Source organism: Perca flavescens, chromosome 14, assembly GCF_004354835.1.
Source record: "Perca flavescens isolate YP-PL-M2 chromosome 14, PFLA_1.0, whole genome shotgun sequence".
In the NCBI taxonomy this organism is placed as follows: domain Eukaryota; kingdom Metazoa; phylum Chordata; class Actinopteri; order Perciformes; family Percidae; genus Perca; species Perca flavescens.
The window spans coordinates 21289172-21312991 of NC_041344.1; the positions used below are offsets into that span (position 1 = coordinate 21289172).

The 23820-nt window shown below is 40.9% G+C and overlaps 1 protein-coding gene across 1 annotated transcript in view; it reads right to left on the minus strand.

Moving 5' to 3' along the window:
- Positions 1-4719: 4719 nt before the first annotated feature.
- kcnh8 (potassium voltage-gated channel, subfamily H (eag-related), member 8) overlaps positions 4720-23820 on the minus strand; it is a 51685-nt gene continuing 32584 nt past the window's right edge. Inside the window, exons 9-18 of the mRNA XM_028596871.1 lie at positions 21907-22106; positions 20183-20432; positions 15046-15260; positions 13959-13997; positions 12640-12724; positions 12438-12558; positions 12347-12381; positions 11119-11198; positions 5418-5495; positions 4720-5280 (exon numbers count right to left, since the gene is read on the minus strand). Coding sequence (XP_028452672.1) covers positions 4720-5280; positions 5418-5495; positions 11119-11198; positions 12347-12381; positions 12438-12558; positions 12640-12724; positions 13959-13997; positions 15046-15260; positions 20183-20432; positions 21907-22106 — 1664 coding nt within the window. The remainder of the gene's footprint in view (positions 5281-5417; positions 5496-11118; positions 11199-12346; positions 12382-12437; positions 12559-12639; positions 12725-13958; positions 13998-15045; positions 15261-20182; positions 20433-21906; positions 22107-23820) is intronic.

Here is a 23820-nt window from a genome sequence, read left to right on the forward strand (position 1 = left end):
CTCGTGCTCTTAGACGACTATGTTGAAAAGCAGAAAGAAAATGGAAAAAGGACAGGCTACAGGTGTCTTTTGAGATGCTGAAAGGGTGTCTGGCTAATTATCAGTTATCGGTCAAAGCAACAAGGGCCAAATATTTCGCCAACATCATTTCCAAAAATCACCACAATCCCAAAGCCTTGTTCCATACAATAAATTTAGTTCTCACCCCTGTTGACAACACTTGTCTTGTACCATCCACAGCCATTTGTGATGATTTTCTAACATTTTTCTTAACAAAAATAGATCTTATTCGCTCAAAGATCTCACCGCCCATTTATGATCATGGTCTGATGCTTGCCCCCCCGGCCATCCTTAATGACTTTCAGCCTGTATCTCTGTCTCTCATCTATGACACTATTGCTCATACAAGGTCCTCCACCTACCCTTTGGATATTGTTCCCTCACACCTTTTAAAGGATGTATTGGACACTGTAGGTCCCACAATTTCCCTTATTATAAACAGCAGTCTTGCCAATGGAACTGTCCCATCCATTTTTAAACATGCAATAGTTCATCCTCTTATTAAAAAACCGAACCTCGACAAATCAGATTTAAATAATTTTTGTCCCATTTCCAAGCTTCCCTTCCTGTCTAAAGTATTGGAGAAAATTGTTTATGCTCAGCTACTGGCTCATTTAGATAATACCAACATCATGGAACAATTTCAATCTGGGTTCAGGGCTCGTCACAGTACAGAATCGGCCCTTCTTAAAATTTCAAATGACCTGCTACTGGCTTTGGACTGTGGCAAATGTGCCATCCTAATTCTGTTAGACCTTAGTGCAGCATTTGATACAGTGGATCACAATATTTTATTAAATCGTCTTAAGGACCAGGTTGGCATCCAGGGCACTGCCCTCAAGTGGTTTGCCTCCTATTTAGCCAATAGGACTTTCTCTGTTAACATTGGTAGCCTTTACTCCTCCATGGCCCCTATTTCTTGTGGAGTACCCCAAAGTTCCATTTTGGGACCTATTTTGTTTGCTCTGTATATGCTCCCTATTCCGCCAACACAATGTTTCCTTCCACTGTTATGCTGATGATACACAAATCTATTTGCCGTTAAATCCGGGGGATTCAAACTCGGTTACATCCATTCTTAACTGCATCCAGGATGTGAAATGCTGGATGGCCAAAAACTACTTACAGCTGAATGACTCTAAAACAGAGGTGATTCTTTTTGGTCCCCCAAACACCACAGCAAGCATAGCTAGCCACCTGGGTCCGCTGTCTCTTAATCTTCACATCCATGCCAGAAATCTTCGTGTCATCTTTGATTCATCACTTCGTTTTGAGAAACAGATCAAAAAAAAAGAAAAGTTGCTTTTTGAACTGAAGACTATCCTGTCTTCTGATGACATGAAGACTGCCACCATTGCATTAATCTCCTCCAGGCTTGATTATTGCAACTGACTGTATCTGGGTGTTGGCCATTCCTCTTTGTCTCACCTGCAGCTGGTGCAAAATGCTGCAGCAAGACTTCTGACTGGCACAAGAAAAAGAGAAAGCATCACACCGATTCTGGCATCCCTGCATTGGCTACCTATCAAATACAGGATTGATTTTAAGATTCTTTTATTTGTTTTTAAAGCCATTCGTGGTCAGGCTCCTCAGTATATTTCAGAACTCCTCAGCCCCTACTCCAATTCCAGGCCTCATAGATCCTCGAATCAATTATTTTTAACTGTTCCTCGATCGAGGTTAGTGGGTAAGGGAGATCCTGCCTTTTCTGTGGCTCTCTGTCTCCCACTTTGTCTAAGATGTTCCCCCTCCATTGATAGTTTTAAAACACATCTCAAGACATATTTGTTCTCAATGGCCTTTGGTTGCTCTTGGAGGTTTGTAGCATCTTAATATGATATTGTACTGTATTTTTTGCATTTATTTTTTTTTATTTATTTATTTTTGTTTTGCTCCTTTTGCTTGATTTTAGTGCTTGTGTTGTGCACTTCAATTTGTACAGGACTTTGGTCAACTTTGGTTGTTTTAAATGTGCTATATATTTATTTATTTTATTTATTTATGAACATTTATTAGAGGATCAACCCCATGAGATGCAACATCTCGTTTTCATGGGGGTCCTCAGGATCATGTACAAAACAACAGAACATATATAAATAAACTTGACTTTACTAGGACTTTTTTATAACTTATTTTCGACATACTATACTATGGGTTTTCTGGAAATGCTTTAGTATGACTCTTTTCACTATTTTGACATACTATATTATGACTTTTTATCACATTTCTTCGACATACTATGATTTTTCTGGAAATTCTTAATTACAAATCTTTTCACGTTTTCCGACTTACTATATTATGACTTTTTATCGGGGTTTTTTCTACATATTATACTATGACTTTTTTAATAAATTTTTCCAACATGCTATACTATGAGTTTTCTGGAAATGCTTTACCAATACTCTTTTCACTTTTTCCGACTAATATACTATGACTTTTTTTAATAAATTTTGTAGATATACTTTACTATGCCTTTTTTATCACTCTTTTCTACATACTATACTATGACTTTTTTTTATCAATTTTTTCGACATGCTATAGTATGACTTTTTCATTACTTTTTTTGACATACTATTCTATGACTAAGAAATTCATACTAATTAAAACCATTCCCACATCCCAACTATTCTCACTACTTCACCTTCTTCTCACACAATTATGCCAGCAATCCAGTTTAGCTGTAGCAATTTAGCTTTTCAGCATTCACAAGCATTTTCTGCAGGAAATGCATTTTCTAGTTACATTTGCTGGACAAGTATGCTTTGAGTTATCTCATCAAGAGTGATGTTTTTTATTTTAGCCATGTCAATCAAACTGATTAGGCTTTTACTTTGAAGTTATTATGCATCAGCAGACATTCTATCCACGGTCTTCCATAGCCATCAATCAAAGTTTTGTCCATATGGGTTTTAAGGAATATTCTGTTTATTGGTTTTGGAAAAGAGAAAAAGGTGGAATTCCTGGATGTGACCATCTCTAATATCCGCATTCCAGCTTTAATGAATGTTTCTGTGATCACCAAACAAAAACAAAAAGCCAGGACATAACAGTCATATTTGTCATTTATTAGCATAAGAGGTTTTTTTGTATCTAATAATATCAAAATGTTAAGGGAAAAAAAGATGTTTGATTACAGTACATTCCATTTGCAGAGAAGCAGAGTCAAACCTACATGAATTCAAAAAAGAACAGTAGATCTGTCGAGACAAGAGTTCGGACCTTTTTTCTGGTTTAAGATTGCATTGGCGGGTACCAGCAAACTGCCATAACTTCATATACAGTAGCATCAGTAACTGCCATCTCACACTCTTGCATTCTTTGAGGTAAAAAAATACATCTTTAGTATTGATACATTCATAGAAATATAAAAGCGTCTTTATTTCTTTATTGTGCTTTTATGTGGGAATATTGCCTTTGCTCTGGACAGCTGATAAAATGGATCTCAGAGATGATAACCAAGGGTGACGATCAGGGAAATGGCCTCCATCGTGGATCATGAACCAATTTAGTTTTGGCAATTTTCTCCCGGCCACTTCACAAGAGGGGTGACTACTTTGTGCCTAAATTACCCAGTGGTTTAAACTGAGCCAACATCCAATAAATATGCATCAGTAAATGCCAGGTTCAGCTATTAAACAATTGAACTGTGTTTCCTTTAAATAGATAGATAAATGGCAAGCTGGATTTCCACAGGGTGACATGCAGCATTTTAATGTGTGTCTACAGGCACTACTCAAAAGGCTCGGAAAGGCATGCAGAGAGCAAGAGAAAGGAGAGAGAGAGAGAGAGAGAGAGAGAGAGAGAGAGAGAGAGAGAGTAGGTGTGTGAAGAGAAACACTGGAAACGAGAAGCAGAGAGGGAGAAAGAGTCCCTGTGCTCAGTGTGACAGGCGACAGCAGGGGCTGTGCTGCCCGAGGCATAACATATCCCCCCACCTCCATAACCAACTTCCTCCACCCTCCATCCCCCTTTCCCTGAGGGCCAGTGGTAAAGAGCACGATACGTCCCATCTCTCTTCTCACACTATTCTGTGCTCCCAGTCCAGCCAGCCCCAACCAGCCACGCACTGGTACACGCAATCCAAAGCACCGTGCGTGGGTTTAGTGCACAAGGAAAGATGGGTTACAAGGAGAGAAAATAGCAAGAATAGGAGGTTGGGGGAAGAACGTTAACACCCCCCACTCCTCCCCTCCTTGTCTCCAAAGCCCAACTCCACCACTCACAAAGCTTTCTCTTCCTTCAACCAGCCCAGCCGACCTGAAACCATCACTAGCCAGGAGCAAAGAGAGGACTGAAATAATGCTCTCCTTCTCCATATCCCTTGTCCTCCATTATGGCACAATCCCACATTAAGGTTGGGGGGGCTGGAGCCATCATACAGCTGCACAACTGACCCAAACCTCTACATCCTGTCTAACAACACTACGTTTCTATAAGGTAAAGCTAACACACCTAAACCTTCTGTACTTGTTTTCATGCAACAAGATTTTTAAACACGTGCCTTTAAAACAAAAGGAATCTGAGTTGCATCACTGCAAACATCCTCAAATGATATGGGGGACCCCAGTTGATCAGTTTGATCTTCAGTTCAGGAAAATATCCCCAAAGATATCCTGGATTAAGTCCTGCAGAGTCCAGGAAAGTTCCCATGGAGGGCTGCTACAAACCCTTAGTTGGGTTGTGGTAGGTGCCTCCATGTCTAGCTTGTGGAGAACACACAGAGCTCTGATGAGGGCCCTCATCTCCCCCATCTTGTGGAGGTGGACTGTGTACCCTTGACCTGATGGAGACAGAAACCCCGTCTTTGTAGTAGGAAATCTCTGGTGAGCTGAGTGGCGAGGGCTGTAGTAGAAGGGCAGATGTGATTTGAGTAGTAGGCGGAGTTGAGCTGGGGATAGCAGGGTAGCGCAGCTGGAGGTCCTGGGGTCTAGCTGTGAGGGAGTCTGTGTGGCATATCGCACCATGTTGCTGAGGTATGGTGAAGGGAGAAGAAGGCAATGAAATGGGCGTGTCCGTCCAGATGGAGGCAGTCTGAGAGGAGGATGGTGAAGGGTAAGACATAGGAGGGGCAGGATGGGGCAGGTATGTGATGTGTGCTGGGGAGTAGTGCGTGGAGCAGACTACTGTAGGTTGTGGCGCTGACATGAGGGTCTCCATGAGTTGGGCAATTCTCTTCATGCCTTGTCCAAGGTCGGCCACTTCCCTCCCAAGGTTGCTCATCTGCAGACACAAACACAAACCATCTTTAGTTAGGTATGACATGGCATGGCCACAGAGGGCACGAACATGGAGCCCTGCCAACGTGCCATCTGCTTCTACCAGTCAAAGCACTCATGACCATCAAGCCAATCACGCACATCAGTGCCACTGGATGCACAACAGCCTTCCACAGGACACACAACTCCAGGTAGGAACTGCGGCGGCAGTAGCTGTGTGAATACATGAAGAGGTTATCAAGCAGAGTGGCCCTCATTTATGAAACGTGCGTACGACCTAAAACAGGCCTACAACGGGCGTACGCCGATTCCTACGCAAAGCTCGGCATTTATCAATTTGGACGTGAGCGTAGGCTGCGATCAAATCTCACGTCTGGTCTGAACTTGTGTACGCAAGTTTTCGAGTCAGTGTGGACTTGCGGTGCAGCATATAATCAGTTTAACAGGAGAAGGAGAAGTCATCAGTTGATCACGTATCAGCAATGGCAGATCGGGCTCTTTTTGAAGACCTCTATGAGCCGGTACAATAGTGCACACGTACGCACACTTGCCACGGTGGAGCGCTCCATCGTATTGTTTAAGGGCAGATGGCTCGCATACACGGCAGAAAAAGTCTGCAACATTGTTTTAGCATTGTATCTCGCAGGGAAACTGGGTGCCATAAATGTAGCGATGGAGCCAGATGACCCGATGCCCAGAGAGCAGTGTCCAGAACAGCCACCAACTGAAGGAGACAGGATATTATTATTCCTCGCTTTTAAAAGGTAGCCTATAGTGTTATGTTTGGCAATGATATTCATAGGCTACAGGAAACATGACGATGCACAACATTTTTATTTATTATTCAGGTTTTCATTTCTATGTCGTGAACGATTTATTTCTGCCATTGACCGAGTTATTTCGGCTTGTTTTCCCAGCCCCTCTGCTGTCAGGAGACAGGGTCCAGCACGGGGGGGGGGCGGAGGACACGCACTCTCCCTCAGCTGTTGTCTCGTTCTGACTCATGAAAAAAAACACGAGTAAAATAAACTCCGGTACCGTGTGTTTATTTAAATATAGGTACACCATGTAGGCCTAAGAGATTGCAATAAGCCTGTATATTACTATTAGGACTATAGAAAATGCGTCAAGGATGTATAAATTAAATAGGCTAAACTTCAGCTGGAGTCCGATTTACTACGGCAACACTGTTGACCGCATCAGTGATCTCTTTCCATTCCGCATTCTTTCTACAGCCTTTAATACCAGTTTTCAGGCTGCCAAAAAGTACACACGTTAGTGCAAATGAACCAGAGATATCAGGGTTTCAATCTCCACCTCTGAAAAGTTCCGCTTCTCAGCCGGATTACGTCTAGCCATGTCGTAAATTGTAGGGGCGAGGCCTCAAAACCCAGAATATAATGGGGCGTGATATTTAAATGACGATCGTTTCCAGCCGCCGTATTTATCAACCTAACGTAGAAACCAGCGCAGATATGAGCGCAGAAATCATCTTACGACAGGCTTCACGTGGGATTCATGAAAAGTTCGTATCACACCAATCCGAGCGTAAGAATGGTCGTACATTGATAAATGCGGCGGCTGGAAACGATCGTCATTTAAATATCACGCCCCAATATATTCTGGGTTTTGAGGCCTCGCCCCTACAATTTACGACATGGCGAGACGTAATCCGGCTGAGAAGCGGAACTTTTCAGAGGTGGAGATTGAAACCCTGATTTCTCAGGTTCATTTGCACTAACGTGTGTACTATTTGGCAGCCTGAGAACTGTTATTAAAGGCTGTAGAAAGAATGCGGGATGAAAAGAGATCACTGATGCGGTCAACAGTGTTGCCGTAGTAAATCGGACTCCAGCTGAAGTTTAGCCTATTTAATTTATACATCCTTGACACATTTTCTATAGTCCTAATAGTAATATACAGGCTTCTATTGCAATCTATTAGGCCTACATGTAGGTGTACCTATAATTAAATAAACACACGGTAGCGGAGTTTATGCAGTGTCTTTTATTTTACTCGTGTTTGTCGGAACGAGGCAACAGCTGAGGGAGAGCGCGTCCTCCTCCGCCCCCCCTGTGCTGGACCCTGTCTCCTGACAGCAGAGGGGCTGGAAAAACAAGCCAAAATAACTTGGTCAATGGCAGAAATAAATCATTCACTTGAAAGAGAAACAAAAACCTGAAGAATAAATAAAAATGTTGTGCATCGTCATGTTTCCTGTATTGAATATCATTGCCAAACATAACACTATAGGCTACATTTTAAAAGTGAGGAATAATATCCTGTCTCCTTCACATAGCCCTCAGTTGGGGCTGTTCTGGACACTGCTCTCTGGGCATCGGGTCATCTGGCTCCATCGCTACATTTATGGCACCGTGTTTTCCTGCGAGATGTTGTGCAGAACCCCACAGGCTAAAACAACGTTGCAGACCGGCGCATAGAGGTCTTCTAAAAGAGCCAGATCTGCCATTGCTGATATGTGATCAACTGATGACTTCTGCTTCTCCTGTTAAACTGATTATATGCTGCACCGCAAGTCCACACTGACTCGAGAACTTGCGTACACGAGTTCAGACCAGACGTGAGATTTGATCGCAGCCTACGCTCACGTCGAAATTGATAAATGCCGAGCTTTGCGTAGGAATCGGCGTACGCCTCTCGTACGCCTGTTTTAGGTCGTACGCACGTTTCATAAATGAGGGCCATTGTGATTATGGCAGACTAAATAAGGCCAGGAGCTAGATCTTCTTCTCTCAGTTACATGGACACACACTGTTAGGCATAAATATGTGAATTTGAAAATGTGTTACAAATGTGTTGTCTTGCCAGTTAATAGCCAAGTGTACATTTAGTTGTATTTGCGATTACATGTTTGATATTATCTAACATTGAGGTTCTTTAACTTGGATCTACCATACTGAGTCCGTCCAGACAATAGTTTAAACAGGGCAAAAATATTCTTTCACATTCCTCATAATTCTCCCATCTCTCTCCTTCTCTGGAGAGGCTGATAAAAGTCAGGGTCTAAACTATGGCTCTGATAAAAATAGAAAAGCTGAGGGCGACAGGACAGTCTAATCTGACACGCTGTCAACATGATTCCAGTACTCCCACCTCAGAGACAACAGTCAGAGATAGTCAGACAAAACAGCAGCCATGAATGACCAGAACTCACTGCAGCTACAGGTACGTGTTAAGCCTACCAAAAATAAGTAGTAGTAATCATTAGATCATACAATGCTTATTCTAACCTAGCCATGAGAGTTATAAAAAGTATCCAACTCGGAATAAATGTTTATGAGTAGATAGTAATCCACTATATTAAGCAACCTGGTTTAGCACAGAGCAGCATTTTCTTTAACAATGGAGGGTTGTGATGACAGTAGCTCTAGAAATTAAAATGTACCTGAGACTACTAATGATAAGGAATTAGTTTTGTGCCTTTTTGTAATATCATATCATTCCCAAGCAGCATTGGAACATGAGAATGACAAAGTTAGCTTAGACAACAAAAGCTCTAAATGTGACGGTCAAGATACTGTCCAAAGAGTTGGTCCCAAGAGAAGGTAGGACTAATGAGGGAACCTCATTTAGTTACCTCAACCTTGCTGCTATAAAAACAAAAGTAGTTTTCTTGGCCACGTTTTTTAACTTGGGAAGCTAGAAGATCTCACTTCCAAAAGCTGATGGATGCTCTTAAAGTCTTGTTTTTTTCCAGAAATAGTGACTGTTACAGAAGTACAGAGAATTAATACCCAACTCTTCCACTTCATCTCAGTTCTACGGAGTGTTTTAGCATCATTGTTTTGGTTTTATAGCACGCAACCTTACGGTTTTGGTTTTGCTCTCCTCAACCTTGTTTACAGCCAACCAGCAGGCTGTGTTTGCAAGAAAGCCACTGTACACTACCTAGTCAGCACTAAACAGCAGATAGAAACAGTAAGCTACTAGCTGGTTTCTAAATGCTAGAGGAGTATTTAGCACACTAAGGAGCCGGAATACTTTCCTCAGTCTGTGGAAAACAGAGCTAACAAAAAGAGGGAATATTGGCGTTACATTCGTCAGGTGGCCATAAACACGCCTCTAAATATGCATTCATAATTTTATTCTTTGTTTCTTGTTTCTTCATTTACTAAAGTAGGTCACTACTGCTGTGCATACGTGTGTGTAGCAATGTCTCATTCTCAAGTCTATTTGTGGTGTACTGTAGGAGTGTTTCTAGCCTCTTCTTGTAATCATAAGTGTAATTACTGAGAGTGTTCAGGCAAAGCTCTCATTCTTTCAGCTCTTCTTATGATTTATATGACACAGTACAGAGGTCACCATGTTAGGCCTCTTTTTAACTATACTAACACCTCATACATCTCCCACTAGAATAAACCCTCCAGAGGAATATATGTAGAACAAGGTCAAAGGGTGAAGATGAGAGGTCACAGAGCGAGGCAGAGTTTAGTACTGTGTTGACACATTTTGTAGTTCATTAAAATGCTGCCCCTTTTGTGTGGTTTAGGTCAGAAGGAGCAAAGACATTAACCTTGTTAGTTGGTTGTTTGGATGGCCATGTTTAAAATTGCAGTTTGTGCTTTTTTATTCACGGGTACAGATACAGGTCTCGCTACATGACTTCCACTAAAAGAATTGGTACTGTAGTTGTTTATCAAGAAAAATAACACCACAGTGCCAACCAACAAATTGGGCCCCTGCAAGCATGAATAGTATTGCATGTTTTTGTTGCATGTGTTGGAACGGAACATTCGCAGATTTTCTTTGCGCTGGGTGAGAAACTGTGCATGGCTTAACCACATTACTGAATTACAGTACTTGGGACAATAAACCAATATTTTGGTAATTAATATACATTATGAAACTATCCTGCATCTACCAAATAACAGACAGCCCCCTTATTTGTAATTTTATATTTATGTTCGTGAAGAATGCAGAAAGGGTTTAAACCAACACCCCCCTTTTCATCTCCTATGGTGATCGAAGTGGATGGATCCAAGTGAGGATTAACAACCTACAAGAGCATGCTGAGAGACTTCCTGTCAAACACGGTAACCCACAGAGACACAGAAAGGACAACAGAGCCAATGTGTATCACTGTGAAGCTGCTGCGCCGTTATCTTTCACACTTTTTCTTCATCACTCTCTAATTTGCTTTTTTGTTTCTTCTCATAAAACTATCTGCCTGTTCCTCTTTACCCCTTTATTTCCCTCTCTTCCATGTCCTTTTTCTCTCTCTGATCATCCCATGATACAGACTAAGGCTTAGCGGGAGGAAGCACACTCCTCCTTACCTGCCAAAAGTCTAATGTCAATTTACCCACCCGCCAATCAAAACCATAGGATACAGCATGAAAGGCTGTGTGTGTTTGAACGGATTATTTTAAGCTGGACAATGAACCACTAAAGTCTATAAAACATCCACATATGATAATATACAGTGAGACTGACAAGGCACTGTAGTTAGTCTGGTGTAAAAAACAGAATAGAAATAAACTTTGTAGGTCAGGATTGTCTGAGCTTCAGCAGACTATAGTGGCAAATTAAGTGCAAGGTTCATGAAAACATATAAATGTAGGGTTTAGTGAAAAGTTATACCATTCTGTAAGGCCTCATTATAACACCTTATCCTCTAGAGCAGTCATTTCTACAATGTCACATTCAATTATTTTAAAAAAACAGTTTTTGCTCCATTACTTCTCTCAATCCTTTTAACCGTCTTGTGCCTGACATGCTGCTATAGCCATATGGCTAGTGCTTACCTGTGCCCACATATCTGTCTTTCTCTCTCTCTGTCTCTCTCTTGCACATGCGCATGCACGCAGACTCAGAGTCCTACCTGCTGGTCGAGGTGTCGCAGTTGTCCTCTTGTCTCCTCTGTTTTAGCTGCTAACTCTGCTGTGCTGTTCTGCAGAATATCTGTGACACAAATGTGCAAGTTACAAATCACTTCAAGTCCTGATACGAACTGCAAATTTATATCCAGCAGTTATTGCATCAAGGCAGCTGATAAATGCTGTAGGCATTGACAGGAAGTGCAAATTCACATTAATCACCCTCATTATACAACAGTACTGAGGGATTTGGAGATGAACATTCTTCACTTCCCAGGATGTGGGAAGTTGAAGGGATTGTAAATGGTATTAGCTTATATTTGAGAGGTAAATTGCAGAGTACTGTAGGATGGGAGGACCTGTGGCAGATGCTGAGGCACTGGTTGGTTTATTGACAGGACAACCTTGGCTGGTAGAGAAGGGGAAAGCCAGGGAACCCTCCGTCCCCTCACTGTCTTCAGTACCGTCCACTATCCTGCAGAGAGACAGCAATCAGTGTGTGTGTGTGTGTGTGTGTGTGTGTGGGTTTGTGTGTAGGAAAGTAAAGATTGTTACTGATGATGTAATAATTGTTGGATAATTTAGAAACAATGCTAATATTATTAATGAATAATAGGTTTATTGTCGTATTATTTAAATGTTGGGCTTTCATGGTCTTAATGGAAATGCATGTGTATTTGCTTTCTTGCCAAGAGTTAGACGAGAAGATCGATACTACTCTCACATTTCTACGGTAAAGAGGAAGCTACAGCCAGCAGCCATTTAGCTTAGCTTAGCATAAAGACTGGAAACAGAGGAAAAAAAAAAAAAAAAAAAAAGAAAAGTAAAAAAAAAACTGAATTGAATAGTCAATGGACAAAATAATAATAATTGGGAACTATTTTGATAATCAATTAATTGTTTCAATGCAAAAATGCTGTTTTCAGCCTCTCAAATATGGAGATTTCCTGCTCTTTTCTGTTTTATATCATATTAAACTGAATATCTTTGAGTTTTGGACTGACAAAACAAGACATTCAAAGACATCAACTAGGACTTTGAGAAACTGGGATCGGTATTATTTTTTTATTATTTTAACAATATTTGAAAGACCAGACGATTAAATAATTGTTAATAAAAACGATAATATTAATCGATAATAAAAAATAATTGTTAGCTTCAGCCCTAATTGAATGGTAATACAAATGTTGACTATGACTTTATTTTAGTCATTTTTCGAGCTGTAGTTTGTACCAGCTTTACTGTGCTGAAGAATGACACAAATCGACCTAACAGAGTCACAGAAACACAGGCAGACAGACAAATCAATGGCGATCAAACTCACCTGGGGCTGAGGTTGGACGGGTCTAAAGTAGAGAGAGTCATTTCCTGGATCTTCCTCCGAGACCTCCTGGAGCTCTGTCCTGTGGTCTTCTGGCTGGAGCGATTCAGTGGAGACTTCCCACCTGTCCCGAGGTTCACCGTCTGGTTCCGCTCCAATGACAGAGAAACAGACATGGCCTCGTCTTCCTCCTCTTCCTCCTCATCTTCCTCATCTTCCTCCTGTTTGTCCTTTGCCTCTATGATGTGCGGATAGCCCTGAACCACTCGTCCGTTCTTTTTCACCCCGGACTGGAATTAAAATGAAAACAAACACACAAAAAAAACGTGAAAAGAATCTTAGAGAGTTGCGACAAATATCAATCGCCTGTGATTTCAGGATATTTTGAAATACAACCAATTGAGTATGGTTACTCAGAGAACTGTTGGAGATTACATAACTACAAAAAAAGCAGAAAGCTGACATGAAAACAAAATCTAATCATGCTGATTTGAGTAATCTGAAGCATCAGCCTTAATGATGTCAAATGCCTCTTTTAAAAAATGAAAAACAGCAATTCTCTGTATTCTGTGTCAGAACAAATGTCGCCATCCTCATTTGTTCTGCTTCCTCTGAAGATGCTAAATACGCTAAGCTGTATTTGTCCAGTTAATACCGTGACCCTGAAATACACAGAGGTGTTTTCAATACATACTGTAGATATGCACTTATGGCTTCTAAGTGCAAGGAGCAGATCACTCAGCTCGATTTATGAGTGACAAGGTTGACCAAAAATCCCCAGATCAACATTTAAACTGAAAACTGTGACCTGCAGAGTACTGAAGGCAACATTGGTAAACTCTGTCTCTAGTCTTGTGTCCTCTTTTGTCAAGGGTCTGAAGTTGTGCAAAATTGCAAGGATGCTTATCAACCTTATATGAGGATACAATTAGGTAATAACAGAAATAAGGTGTCATTGTTCAGCGGCCTATGAGCCAACTCTCGGAGGAAGCCAACACTAGCGTGAGGTCAATGGCTCTGACACCTGAATTGATTTGTTGGGTTATATTTTATTCATGCAGATTCTCAACATTCAAAGAGCAGCTTGACAGCATGTAGAGCATTAAATCCCCACCCTCTATTCTGAGGAAGAATGATTTAATGACTGCTAACTCAATCTGTGCAGAAATGATCTTTCTCCTCCCTAAAACTCCCTACCAAAAAAAAAAGCTCTCCATCAAGACCATTCATTCGAAAAGAGTAATTGTGTCCATTATCAGCTGATTCAGATGGAGGTCTACTGCCGAGTTGCCCTGCAGACTTTTCATAGGGATAGAACAATTGATCTGCGGTTGAACATTAATTTAAGTTTCATTATTTTTTATTGAGGGCAGATTTAAATGTTGCAGGCTGGTATTAACAAATAGAATGAGGTGATGGACATCGGACACGTCTTTCAAGTTAATGGTACCTGACTCAAAAGGGGGTATACTGGCTTGAGATTATTAATCATCAATCAGTGTTTGAGTGCTTTTGGTCCATTACCTGAGTATCTGGAGCTGTTGTGGAGAGTCGGACCTTAACCTGGAAGAGAGCCAGAGAGGAAATATACAGTAAATTGATTGCAGGAAAGAGCAATCAAGATATGGCCTTTCTTCTCTCAGTTTTAAACCACAGAGGAGCCATTTCACGATGCTCAGCAGTAAATTATTTTTGCAAAGCTGGCACAAGAAGACTATATGGCTTGCGGTGATCCAATGATGGAAAATAATTCACCTTAACACACTGATATTGTGCTATTGTGTTGTGCTCATATATAGTACAGCAATATCCAAGCAATCTCAACCTCTCAGCCACAAACACATCCTCCATCCTGAGCTGCCTCTTTCCTCCTGTCTTCATCTTAACGTTACACAGTCAGTCCGGAGATCTGGACTGCTTCACCTAAAAGCCTTGTCGCAGTGTGTGTGTAAGTGGGCCAGTGGTGTTTGGGCCGAGAGATGTAAACACCTGACTGTAATTACAGCAGCAGAGCTCCTCCAGGTGCCCTGGCCATTTCTGCCCTCTCTCTCTCCCTCCCTATCTCTCTCTCTCTCTCCCTCTCTGGGGATTTTTGGTCTTACACACATACACTTTTTTATTTTAAAGCTTTTCCCCTCTTGCTTTCTCAACACTTCTCTAGTCGCCCTCAAAGTCCATTTCTTACCCTCCCAACTCCTGGCCTTCTTCCCTTACAGTACCTACATTCATTATACAGAGAATTTGGCAAGTGTGTATAAAGTACTTGTTACGCACTGCTGTGCTTAGGACTCATTAATTGGACTCTGGTGCATAATCGGCAACTCTTTTTTACGTTTCCTCCACACTTTCCTCTTTCTATTAGCAGAGGCTTTTTTTGTCAACATCACAAGAGGGCCTTGTTAATGTAAACTACAGTGATCATTGTTCTCTTGCAGCATGAAACGTAATAATAACGTATGGGCACATAGGGACATGAAATCAAGGTGAAAATCAGTTTAACGGATCTTCTCCTTTTAAAGTAACAAGTAACATACTTGTGATGACACCCAGTAGACAGCAGCATCTTTGAGAATTTCACATTTAGATATCAATAATACTTGGCTAGACTTACGTGTGTCTCATGTCCCTCCCTCAGGTTGTATGTGAGATCCTGCTGGATGTCCTGGACGAAGCGGTGTGAGTATTCAGGGTAGAGGTCCAACACCTCGTACAGCCCCCTCAGGTTAACACACTGCAGGTCACAGTAGGTCAGGGCTTTCACGTCCGCATTGGTTTTTATCACTCGGTCATCTAAGGACAGGTTCGCCCCGATCAGGTCGCCTTTACCTGCTCAGAGAGAGACATGGACATGGTAGGTCATAGTAAGGGTAGCAGCATAATGTTTATTTCCTGGTAAAAGGGGTTGAGGATGCAGACTCTGTGACATGTTTCAGATCATTCATTCATTATAGAAGCTTCTCAGGGAATGCACATGTTAGAGTGTGTGAGGGGTTTTGGATCAGAAGAGATGCTGAGGCATTAGGAAGCCCACCTGCTCTAATGTGAGCATCCATCTGTGACGCGAACACGTCTATAAGCTAGACTGAATCCCTACCATCCCCACAGGTCTGTACCTGGCCCTGACCTTTGACCTCACAGTGGGGTAAAAGCAAAAAAAGTTGTAGGTTGTATAAAATAAAAGTGTTCTTACAAAATAACAAATGTTAAAAAGTAATTTAGTCATTGAATGCAATAAGCCAACAACAAAAGTTATTGAGTCCTTTGCTAAATGACTAATAAAGAATTCTTAGAACATTTCACCAAGTCTGCAGTTGTAAATGTTAATATCTTTTTCATCAAATGATGAAATGATCCATTGAATAATTAAAACGCTGAAGCTAGTGTCGTGCTAGAAGGGGATAAACACCATCCAAAGGTGTTTTTTTACAATCTGGTAACCCAATTGTTTTCTTGTTAATCGCTTTAAACTGATCTACAAATAATTAATACATTATTTATAAAGCAAGGATATGGTACCATCATACATCTAGTTATCCTCTGACCACTATGGCTTGACAATATTCTTGACTTGAATTTATTTGGGACCAGATAGCATCAAAACTGTCATTCCACCATTAGGCGTCTGTAACTACTGCAACAACTAGAACAACTGCTTTATCTACGTCTTGCAGCTCTTTCACAAAACATTACAGAAAAGAAGAGCAATGCAGCTAAAAAAATAAACAGAGCTGACAAAAAGCTTTTCTCTTCAGTTTTTACATTAACATTAAAATCAGTTAAAGCTGGTCAACTGTCAGCACTTACTTTTCAGATGATGTTAAAATTAAAAGCACAACTGGTCATCTGAATGCATCGAGAATTTAATTAAGCAAAAGAGGTGAAACTCAAGTAAGAAGAGGTATTGTTGGGGAGCCAAATACCACTTTATGAGCAAATTAAGTAGACTGTGAATGAACAGAATATAACTGTTTACAGTCTATGATTATATTTATAAAACATAATCACTCTTACTGCTTTTAGTAAATGTACTGTATGAATGAAGTGGTGCTGACAGCTGTTTCCTGTTCTCTTTATACATACAGGGCGAAGCTGTACAAAGTACCCCGTTTGTGTTAATGCCCCTTAAGCAGTGATAAAATATTCATTATGGTCATTGGGAACTGTGAACGCTGCTCAATTACAACGAGGTTGATGGAGCGGCAGTCGTGACAGTTCTTATTTTCCCCCTCCCTCCCTCCCTCCCTCCCTCTCTCTCTTTCACTCCTACTGTAGTCTGGTCCTTTTCACCTCAGCCATTACTACTCTCCCTCCCTCCCTCCCTCAATTTCCCCCACATTTCCTTCTTTCTTTACGTCCTATGTTCATACCCTAATTCATTTCTTCCTTCCTGTTTTAAGTCTTTCCTTGCCTCCTCCACATTTCCCCCTTATTTCAATTTTCCTTTCTTCCATGTTTGGCTCCCCTCCATTTTTTCTGTCCTTCCTCCCTGTTTTCCTTCTTTTTTTATTCTTCTCTTAGTTCCTTCCACCTTGATCTTTTTATATTCCTTTCTCCAAGTTTAACCTCCTGGCTTCCTTCCTTCACCTCAGCTCTATTCTCTTCTTTTCCAATCTCACTCACTCTCCTCAATTTTCCTCCTTCCTTCTTTTTTTCTCTTATCCCTTCCTCTCATCCACAGCACTGCTCCCCGTCTCTATTTTTCTACCTTTGCTTTCCTTCTCTTTCTTTCACACTTCCTCTCCACATCCTCTCTGCCTTCTATTCTCTCTCTTTTCTCTCTCCGTCATCCCCACTTTCTCCTCATCCTATCACTCACTATTACTGAGCTGTGGCTACAGACTTGTGTTGTGACAAGGAAGATGGGGATAGAGACACACACATACAGAGAAAAAGAAACAGATGTTTTTTTCTTTCTCAGTCAGACACTCAATGTCAGCCTGACCTTCTGCACAGTCAGCAGGCAAGCACAGAGACAATGCTTTCCACCTGTCAAGCCCACACACACATATACACCCACACACACATACTGTACACACCCACACACACAAACACCACTCTGTACAACAGTAAACAATTCCACCTACTCCCTACAAGCACAGATATACACCCATTTCTTTTTCAACAGGAAAGCTTGCATGCTGGTGCTGAGACAAACAACACACACACTCTGACAGAGATCAAGATAAACACAGTGATGAATAGAGGACCAGATTCAGATCTTCCTCGCTTTCTCTTACTGACTCACTTACACGCACACGCACGCACGCACGCACGCACGCACGCACGCACGCACGCACACACACAGATTGGTCTATAACTCTGTGTCATGAAGGTGAGGTAGCAAAAGCCATTAAGGTCACTCAGTACAAGAGGTTGTGTTACACAGAAAATGTGAGTGGTTGGAAATACAGCTAGACTGGGGGTTGTTCACATCTTGTATGTATATGGTTGTTCACATCTTGTATGTATGGAAGGAAGGTTGTGATGGTGTCAAGAGAGTTTAACTATCTGTGAGGACTGAGGAGAGCAGCATTGAATAAGTTCCAAATCCAATTTTCCAAGTTGCTTTTTTATGAAGAACAGAACAGTAACAACCAGCAAGATACCACAAAGATACTTATGCCAATATATATGTTATTTAAAGGTCAACACTTGCCTGGGTGCACAGCCAAGCAATACAAATCAATTAAATAAATGAGTCACGTTAATTAGTGAGCTTTAGAGTTGCTGGGTGGGTTATCTTTTGGACAGAGCCACACTAGCTGTTTCCTCCTGATACCAGTCTTTGTGGTAAGCTAAGATAACCGACTGCAGAATTGTTTTGTAATTCGTAATCTGTTTGGAACAAGCAAACTGTTTGAATACAATACGCATAAAAATACATATAGAGATGATTAAAGGGTAATTCAAAAAAAAATGTAGTCAAGGAAGTGGAGTAGTTCTAGCCTCGTGAGACCGTCCTGATCTCGCGAGCTCCAGTTTTCTATTTGCAGATCAGTCTGGCATCCTGAGATAGAGAAAATTTGGAGCCGTTCGCCAAATGACCGACCAATCAGCGTTGGTTTTGAGGTGGGTTTAGGTGTGACGCAACGAGAAACGACTGTTAGTCTAAACAACATGGTAGCTTCCACGGATGAGTTGAGCGTAGCTATCACGCAAGTTTTATCCGAATTAGAAAGTATTCCTTCATTGAAAGAAGAGCAAAAAACGGCACTAGAGGCTTTTCTCTGAGGAAAATATGTTTTTGCTCTTCTCCCGACTGGTTTCGGCAAGAGTTTGAGCTGATTGGTTGATTTGGCCCACCAACATAGGTGGTGATAGACAGACGGTTTATCCAATCAGCTAACCAGTATTTTCGCCCCTTCACAAAAGTTCTCCAACGGAAAGTTCCCAGATGGATATGCCGAGCAAATGCAAAGCAATCCATCTGGCGGAGTCAGTTTAGAGTAGTTCATGATAAAATAGAGAAAACTTGACTTTATACGCTCCAACTTGATGTTTACACACACACACACATATTTATATATATATATATATATATACGGTATATATATATATATATATATATATATATTTAATGAGCAGTCCTTGCTTTTTTATGCATCTTTTTATATAAGTTCATCCTTTTTCTTTCATTAGAGCTTTACATAATCACTCTACCACATTATTAGCACTTTCTATAACAAATATTATTATAATTTAATGAATAAAGACACCAAAAAATCTTTTCTTAGTTTTAGCTGAATTGCAGCTTTGGCAAATGTTTTAGAACCTCATTCCTCCTTTAATGAGAAGCCAATTTCTATTTTAGCATCACTGATGCTAAAATAGAAAGTTTTATATTGTTCAGTTTCTGCTGTAGAATGCACAGAAAACAGATGCTATTACCTGCTGCTCTAGCAAATCGAACATTCATTTAACACTGTGAATGAAAATGCATATACATTTGGCCTTGGGTACCCTATAAAGACTAATTTCAACTTTACCTACCATGGACTGGACAACAGTGAACTGAACTGGCCTTGACTAGATGGAACTGAAATTACCTGAATTGGACTGATGAAATGAACTGGACTGGACAACACAAGATTACACTGGACAGGATGTAATGCTGTAGAATAGACATGACCATACTCGGCTGGACATCACTAGACTGGAGTGGTTTAACCTGTGTGGAATTGGACAATCATGTAACGGTCTATATGGTATAGTGGTAAATAATAAAATATATTATATGTAACTTGTAGTGGCTGAATGTTTGTGTCTGTTTAAACATCTGTCTGCCAGCTCTGCTTACCTAAATATTAACTCTGTTATGTCACCCAACATCTATCTGCGCAGTAATGCTCAGCGCTCACTGGAAAAGTGCATCTAATAGCCTTCACTGGTCTCCATCCAGAGCAACGCGATCTATTGGTCCATTGTCTATGTATCCATGTCATTTTGCATGCACAGCTAAAGACAAGTCTTTGGCTCTGACTGCAATAAACTATTGTTTAAAAAATGGCATGTAACTAGGGTTGGTTGATCTGTAGCCTTTAGGACATTGTGATGCTCCTATTTCTAAACAATGGGCTCATTTACAGACCCAGTTTTTTTTCACAATTAAACACACCGAGCTTTATCATGAAGCTTGCTGCTAGGAGTTTCAATGTAAAACCATAATAATGGCACAGAGGGATTCTTGCTCCTTCTTTCACACACCATCACTCTTTCTCCCCTCCATACCCCCCTATCCTTTATCATACCCAGGATGGCCAGCACCATGCCATCTTTCAGCACCTCCATGGACCCGGAGCAGACAAAGAAGATGGCCTGGAGTGCGTCGCCCTGTCGAAGGAGGTACTCTCCAGGAGCGCAGAAGGAGGTCTTGATGTGCAGTGACAGGGAGCGTAGGCAGCCGCGACTGGCCGAGGCAAACAGCGACAGCTCCAGGATCTCCTTGTTAAGGTGCATGGTGATGTCGGATCTCAGCTCGTCCGGGAAGTCCTTCAGCAGCTGTGAAGATGATGGGAAGGAATGAGAGTAAGAGAATGAGGAATCAGGCAAGAGTGAGTAGAGCACGAAAGCCTTGAAAGCATAGCCAAGCTGCAACTTAATGATCACATTTCCAGCATTGGTTGCCTTTGATTTGATTACTAAGCTATTGCACCACAGGAAACATGAGCGTCAAGTCTACTTAAGTTTATTTACATATCCCATAATCAATTGTTTGCCTCTGAGCGTTTTACAATCTGCACAAGATACACCCTGTATTCTTAGACCCTTGATTCAGATAAGGAAAACCTCCAAATGTCAGAAACTTCCCTCTTCAAGGACATTATTATACATATTATAAAGCATTTTATATAATTAAATTTATATTCAGCAAATAAACAAAACTAACATTTGTTTTTATGTGCTATGGTAAGTATATCAGCCAATATATGGTACATCTAAGAACAGGTCTTTATAGCCCAGAACGTTGATATTAACTCAATGCTCGACCCTCAAAATAAACATGTCTAGGTCTAAAAACACTATGAATCACTAATATTCATCACTAATATGCAACTGTATAAATCAAAACAATTTACACAGTTGCAACACAACACACAACATAAACACTAAAATATGATCTGGAAAAGCCCCTATCACAGTTTAAAAAAAAAAAGTCAAACACAGTCAAAACATCTGTCTGTCTCCTTGTCGGGACTAAGATCTGGAGCTCACCATCACATTGAGTCGATCAATGAGTCATCAGAGCTAGGCTGACTTTAATCAACAGGCCTATCTATAATTCAACTGTCTGAGATTCATAATCATCACTCCATGTGATGTAAGCGCTGGTCTGGGCTCTGACAGCCCTCTCACAGGCATTCACAGCCCGGAGGGACATGCTGCTATAGACTACTGGTTATTTGCCTCCGTTTTCCCTGGGCTTGTCAAGAAAAGGTGTCACCATCCTTTTCTGTTTGTCTCTTCTATATGCTGTCCTTGTGCCATAATGTTGTGGATGTTGTGTTGGACTAAGTGTGATGTCCTGTTGTCCCGCTTTCATGTATGCTGACATGGTCCTGCAATCATGTCACCTGGATTCCCTACATCTCAGATTTCTGTACATTGATTGTACTTTGCAGTGTTACTTCAACTACAGGCAACATAGAAAAATCTCTGCAAGGGTTTAAACCCCCAGGTTACAAAATATCCTGTCATCTATAAAATGTAAGACAATTTTCTGTTCATGACTTCTGTCCCTTCCTTGTCAGTCAGTGCTAAGGAAAACAACATGCTCTTACATGGTGGAGGATCATGTAGTATCGATCATATTATCACTCTTATGATGGGTTTGAATAGGGATGATGAGGATTGAGAAGTATGTGGTGTTTCAAATGAACTATTGATCCCGATATGCTGTCAAAAATACAAGTTAACTGAAAAAGGAGGATAAGGACTTCTACCAGCTTGAGTGTATAATCTGTGCTGTTTGTACCTCATTACAGTCGATGCCGTTGTTGACCGACCAGGTCGTCTGAAAATACTCCAACATTCGCTGCTTGAGGCTCTGTGGCAGGTGATGGACACGTATGAAGTCCTTGAGGTCTTTGGTTCTGGTGTGGTACTGGGACCAGCGTGAGTACATCCTCTGGATAATGGCTGTCACATTACCAAAGACCAACGCGTGCATCAGTGCTTCAGGTGTAGAAAGAGAGGAGTGCAAGGGATAAGGGAGAGATAGCGATAATGGAGCGTAAGCATAAATTCAATATAAATAGATAATGGACTGTCAAGACAGGGATCCAAAATAGGAAAATCCTTTTGGGTGCTTTTTTAATGGAAGACGCTTGGCAGGTGTAGGAAGAGGAACAGCAGGGGTTGTTTCAGTAACAGTAAGGAGAGCAGTGCAAAATGAATTTGATATGCACTCGGACAACTGCTTAAACCAGGTAAAGGGTGCAGTGAGAGACACAACAAGGAGAAGTCATGTCTTATTTTTATGTCTTTCCAATCGAACAGACCTCTCCAAAACCACACAGACTCATACTAGTATGCTTATAGCCACACTGCCAGTAGATTTTGACAGGAATAAGCTAAGTTTGTACTCAATTACAGTTTTTTCCGATTGCTAAACGACAGTGGGCACAACTGGAGTCACATGTGCAAAACTCAAACTACAGTCTGCACTACCAACAGTAACCTGAGCTAAACAGTTCACATCACCTGCAAAACAGGCTCAGTGCAGCCAAACACTATGCACAAGCCTCACTGAGATAACACACACTGTCACTCAGTACACACTAGGGTAAAAAACACTAGCGTCAAACACCAATTCAGAAATTACAAACTTTTTCATCTTTACAGTTTGAACAATTTGAGTGACTTGACACTACTCAACAGTTTATTTAAGGAAAACATATAGATTGTATAGCATACCAATTTTTACATAAGGTAAACAAGAAGGAATGAAAATCAGCAGTTTTTCAGTTTACAGTTTTTTTCGATTGCGACAGTGGGCACAACTGGAGTCACATGTGCAAAACTCTAACTACAGTCTCCACAGCAGCAGTTCATGTGGACCAAACTCTAGTTCATTTTTCATTGCTTGAACACAGTTTTCAAAACTCTACACATTTATCCCATGACTTTAACCACAATGTGCACAACACTGTAGATTTACAGCACTTTGTTCAAATGCTAACACACTGCTGTCAAAACTGTTAACCACACATTCAAAACAGAATAGATTTCAGTCTGGTGCCTATCAAACACTGCTGATTGCAATTATAGCTGAAAGCCTAAGCAAGTGTCTTGTTTTAGACTAGTTGGAGAGAGAGGCAGGATTAGTCACACTATTCTTTGTTACTGTTACGTATGTACCTTTAGTTTTTTTTCCCCCAGTAATTCCATAAATTACTAGAGACAAAATACTTTATTGAAGAAAACTGCTGATTTTCATTCCTTCTTTTTTACCTTATGTAAAAATTGGTATGCTATACAATCTATATTTTTTCCTTAAATAAACTATTGAGTAGTGTCAAGTCACTCAAATTGTTCAAACTGTAAAGATGAAAAAGTTTGTAATTTCTGTATTGGTGTTTGACGCTAGTGTTTTTACTCTCAGTGTGTTCTGAGTGACAGTGTGTGTTATATCAGTGAGGCTTGTGCATAGTGTTTGGCTGCACTGAGCCTGTTTTGCAGGTGATGTGAACTGTTTAGCTCAGGTGACTGTTGGTAGTGCAGACTGTAGTTAGAGTTTTGCACATGTGACTCCAGTTGTGCCCACTGTTGTTTAGCAATCGGAAAAAACTGTAAAGTATTTTGTCTCTAGCAATTTATGGAATTACTGGGGAAAAAAAAACTAAAGGTACATATGTAACAGTACCAAAGAATAGTGTGACTAATCCTG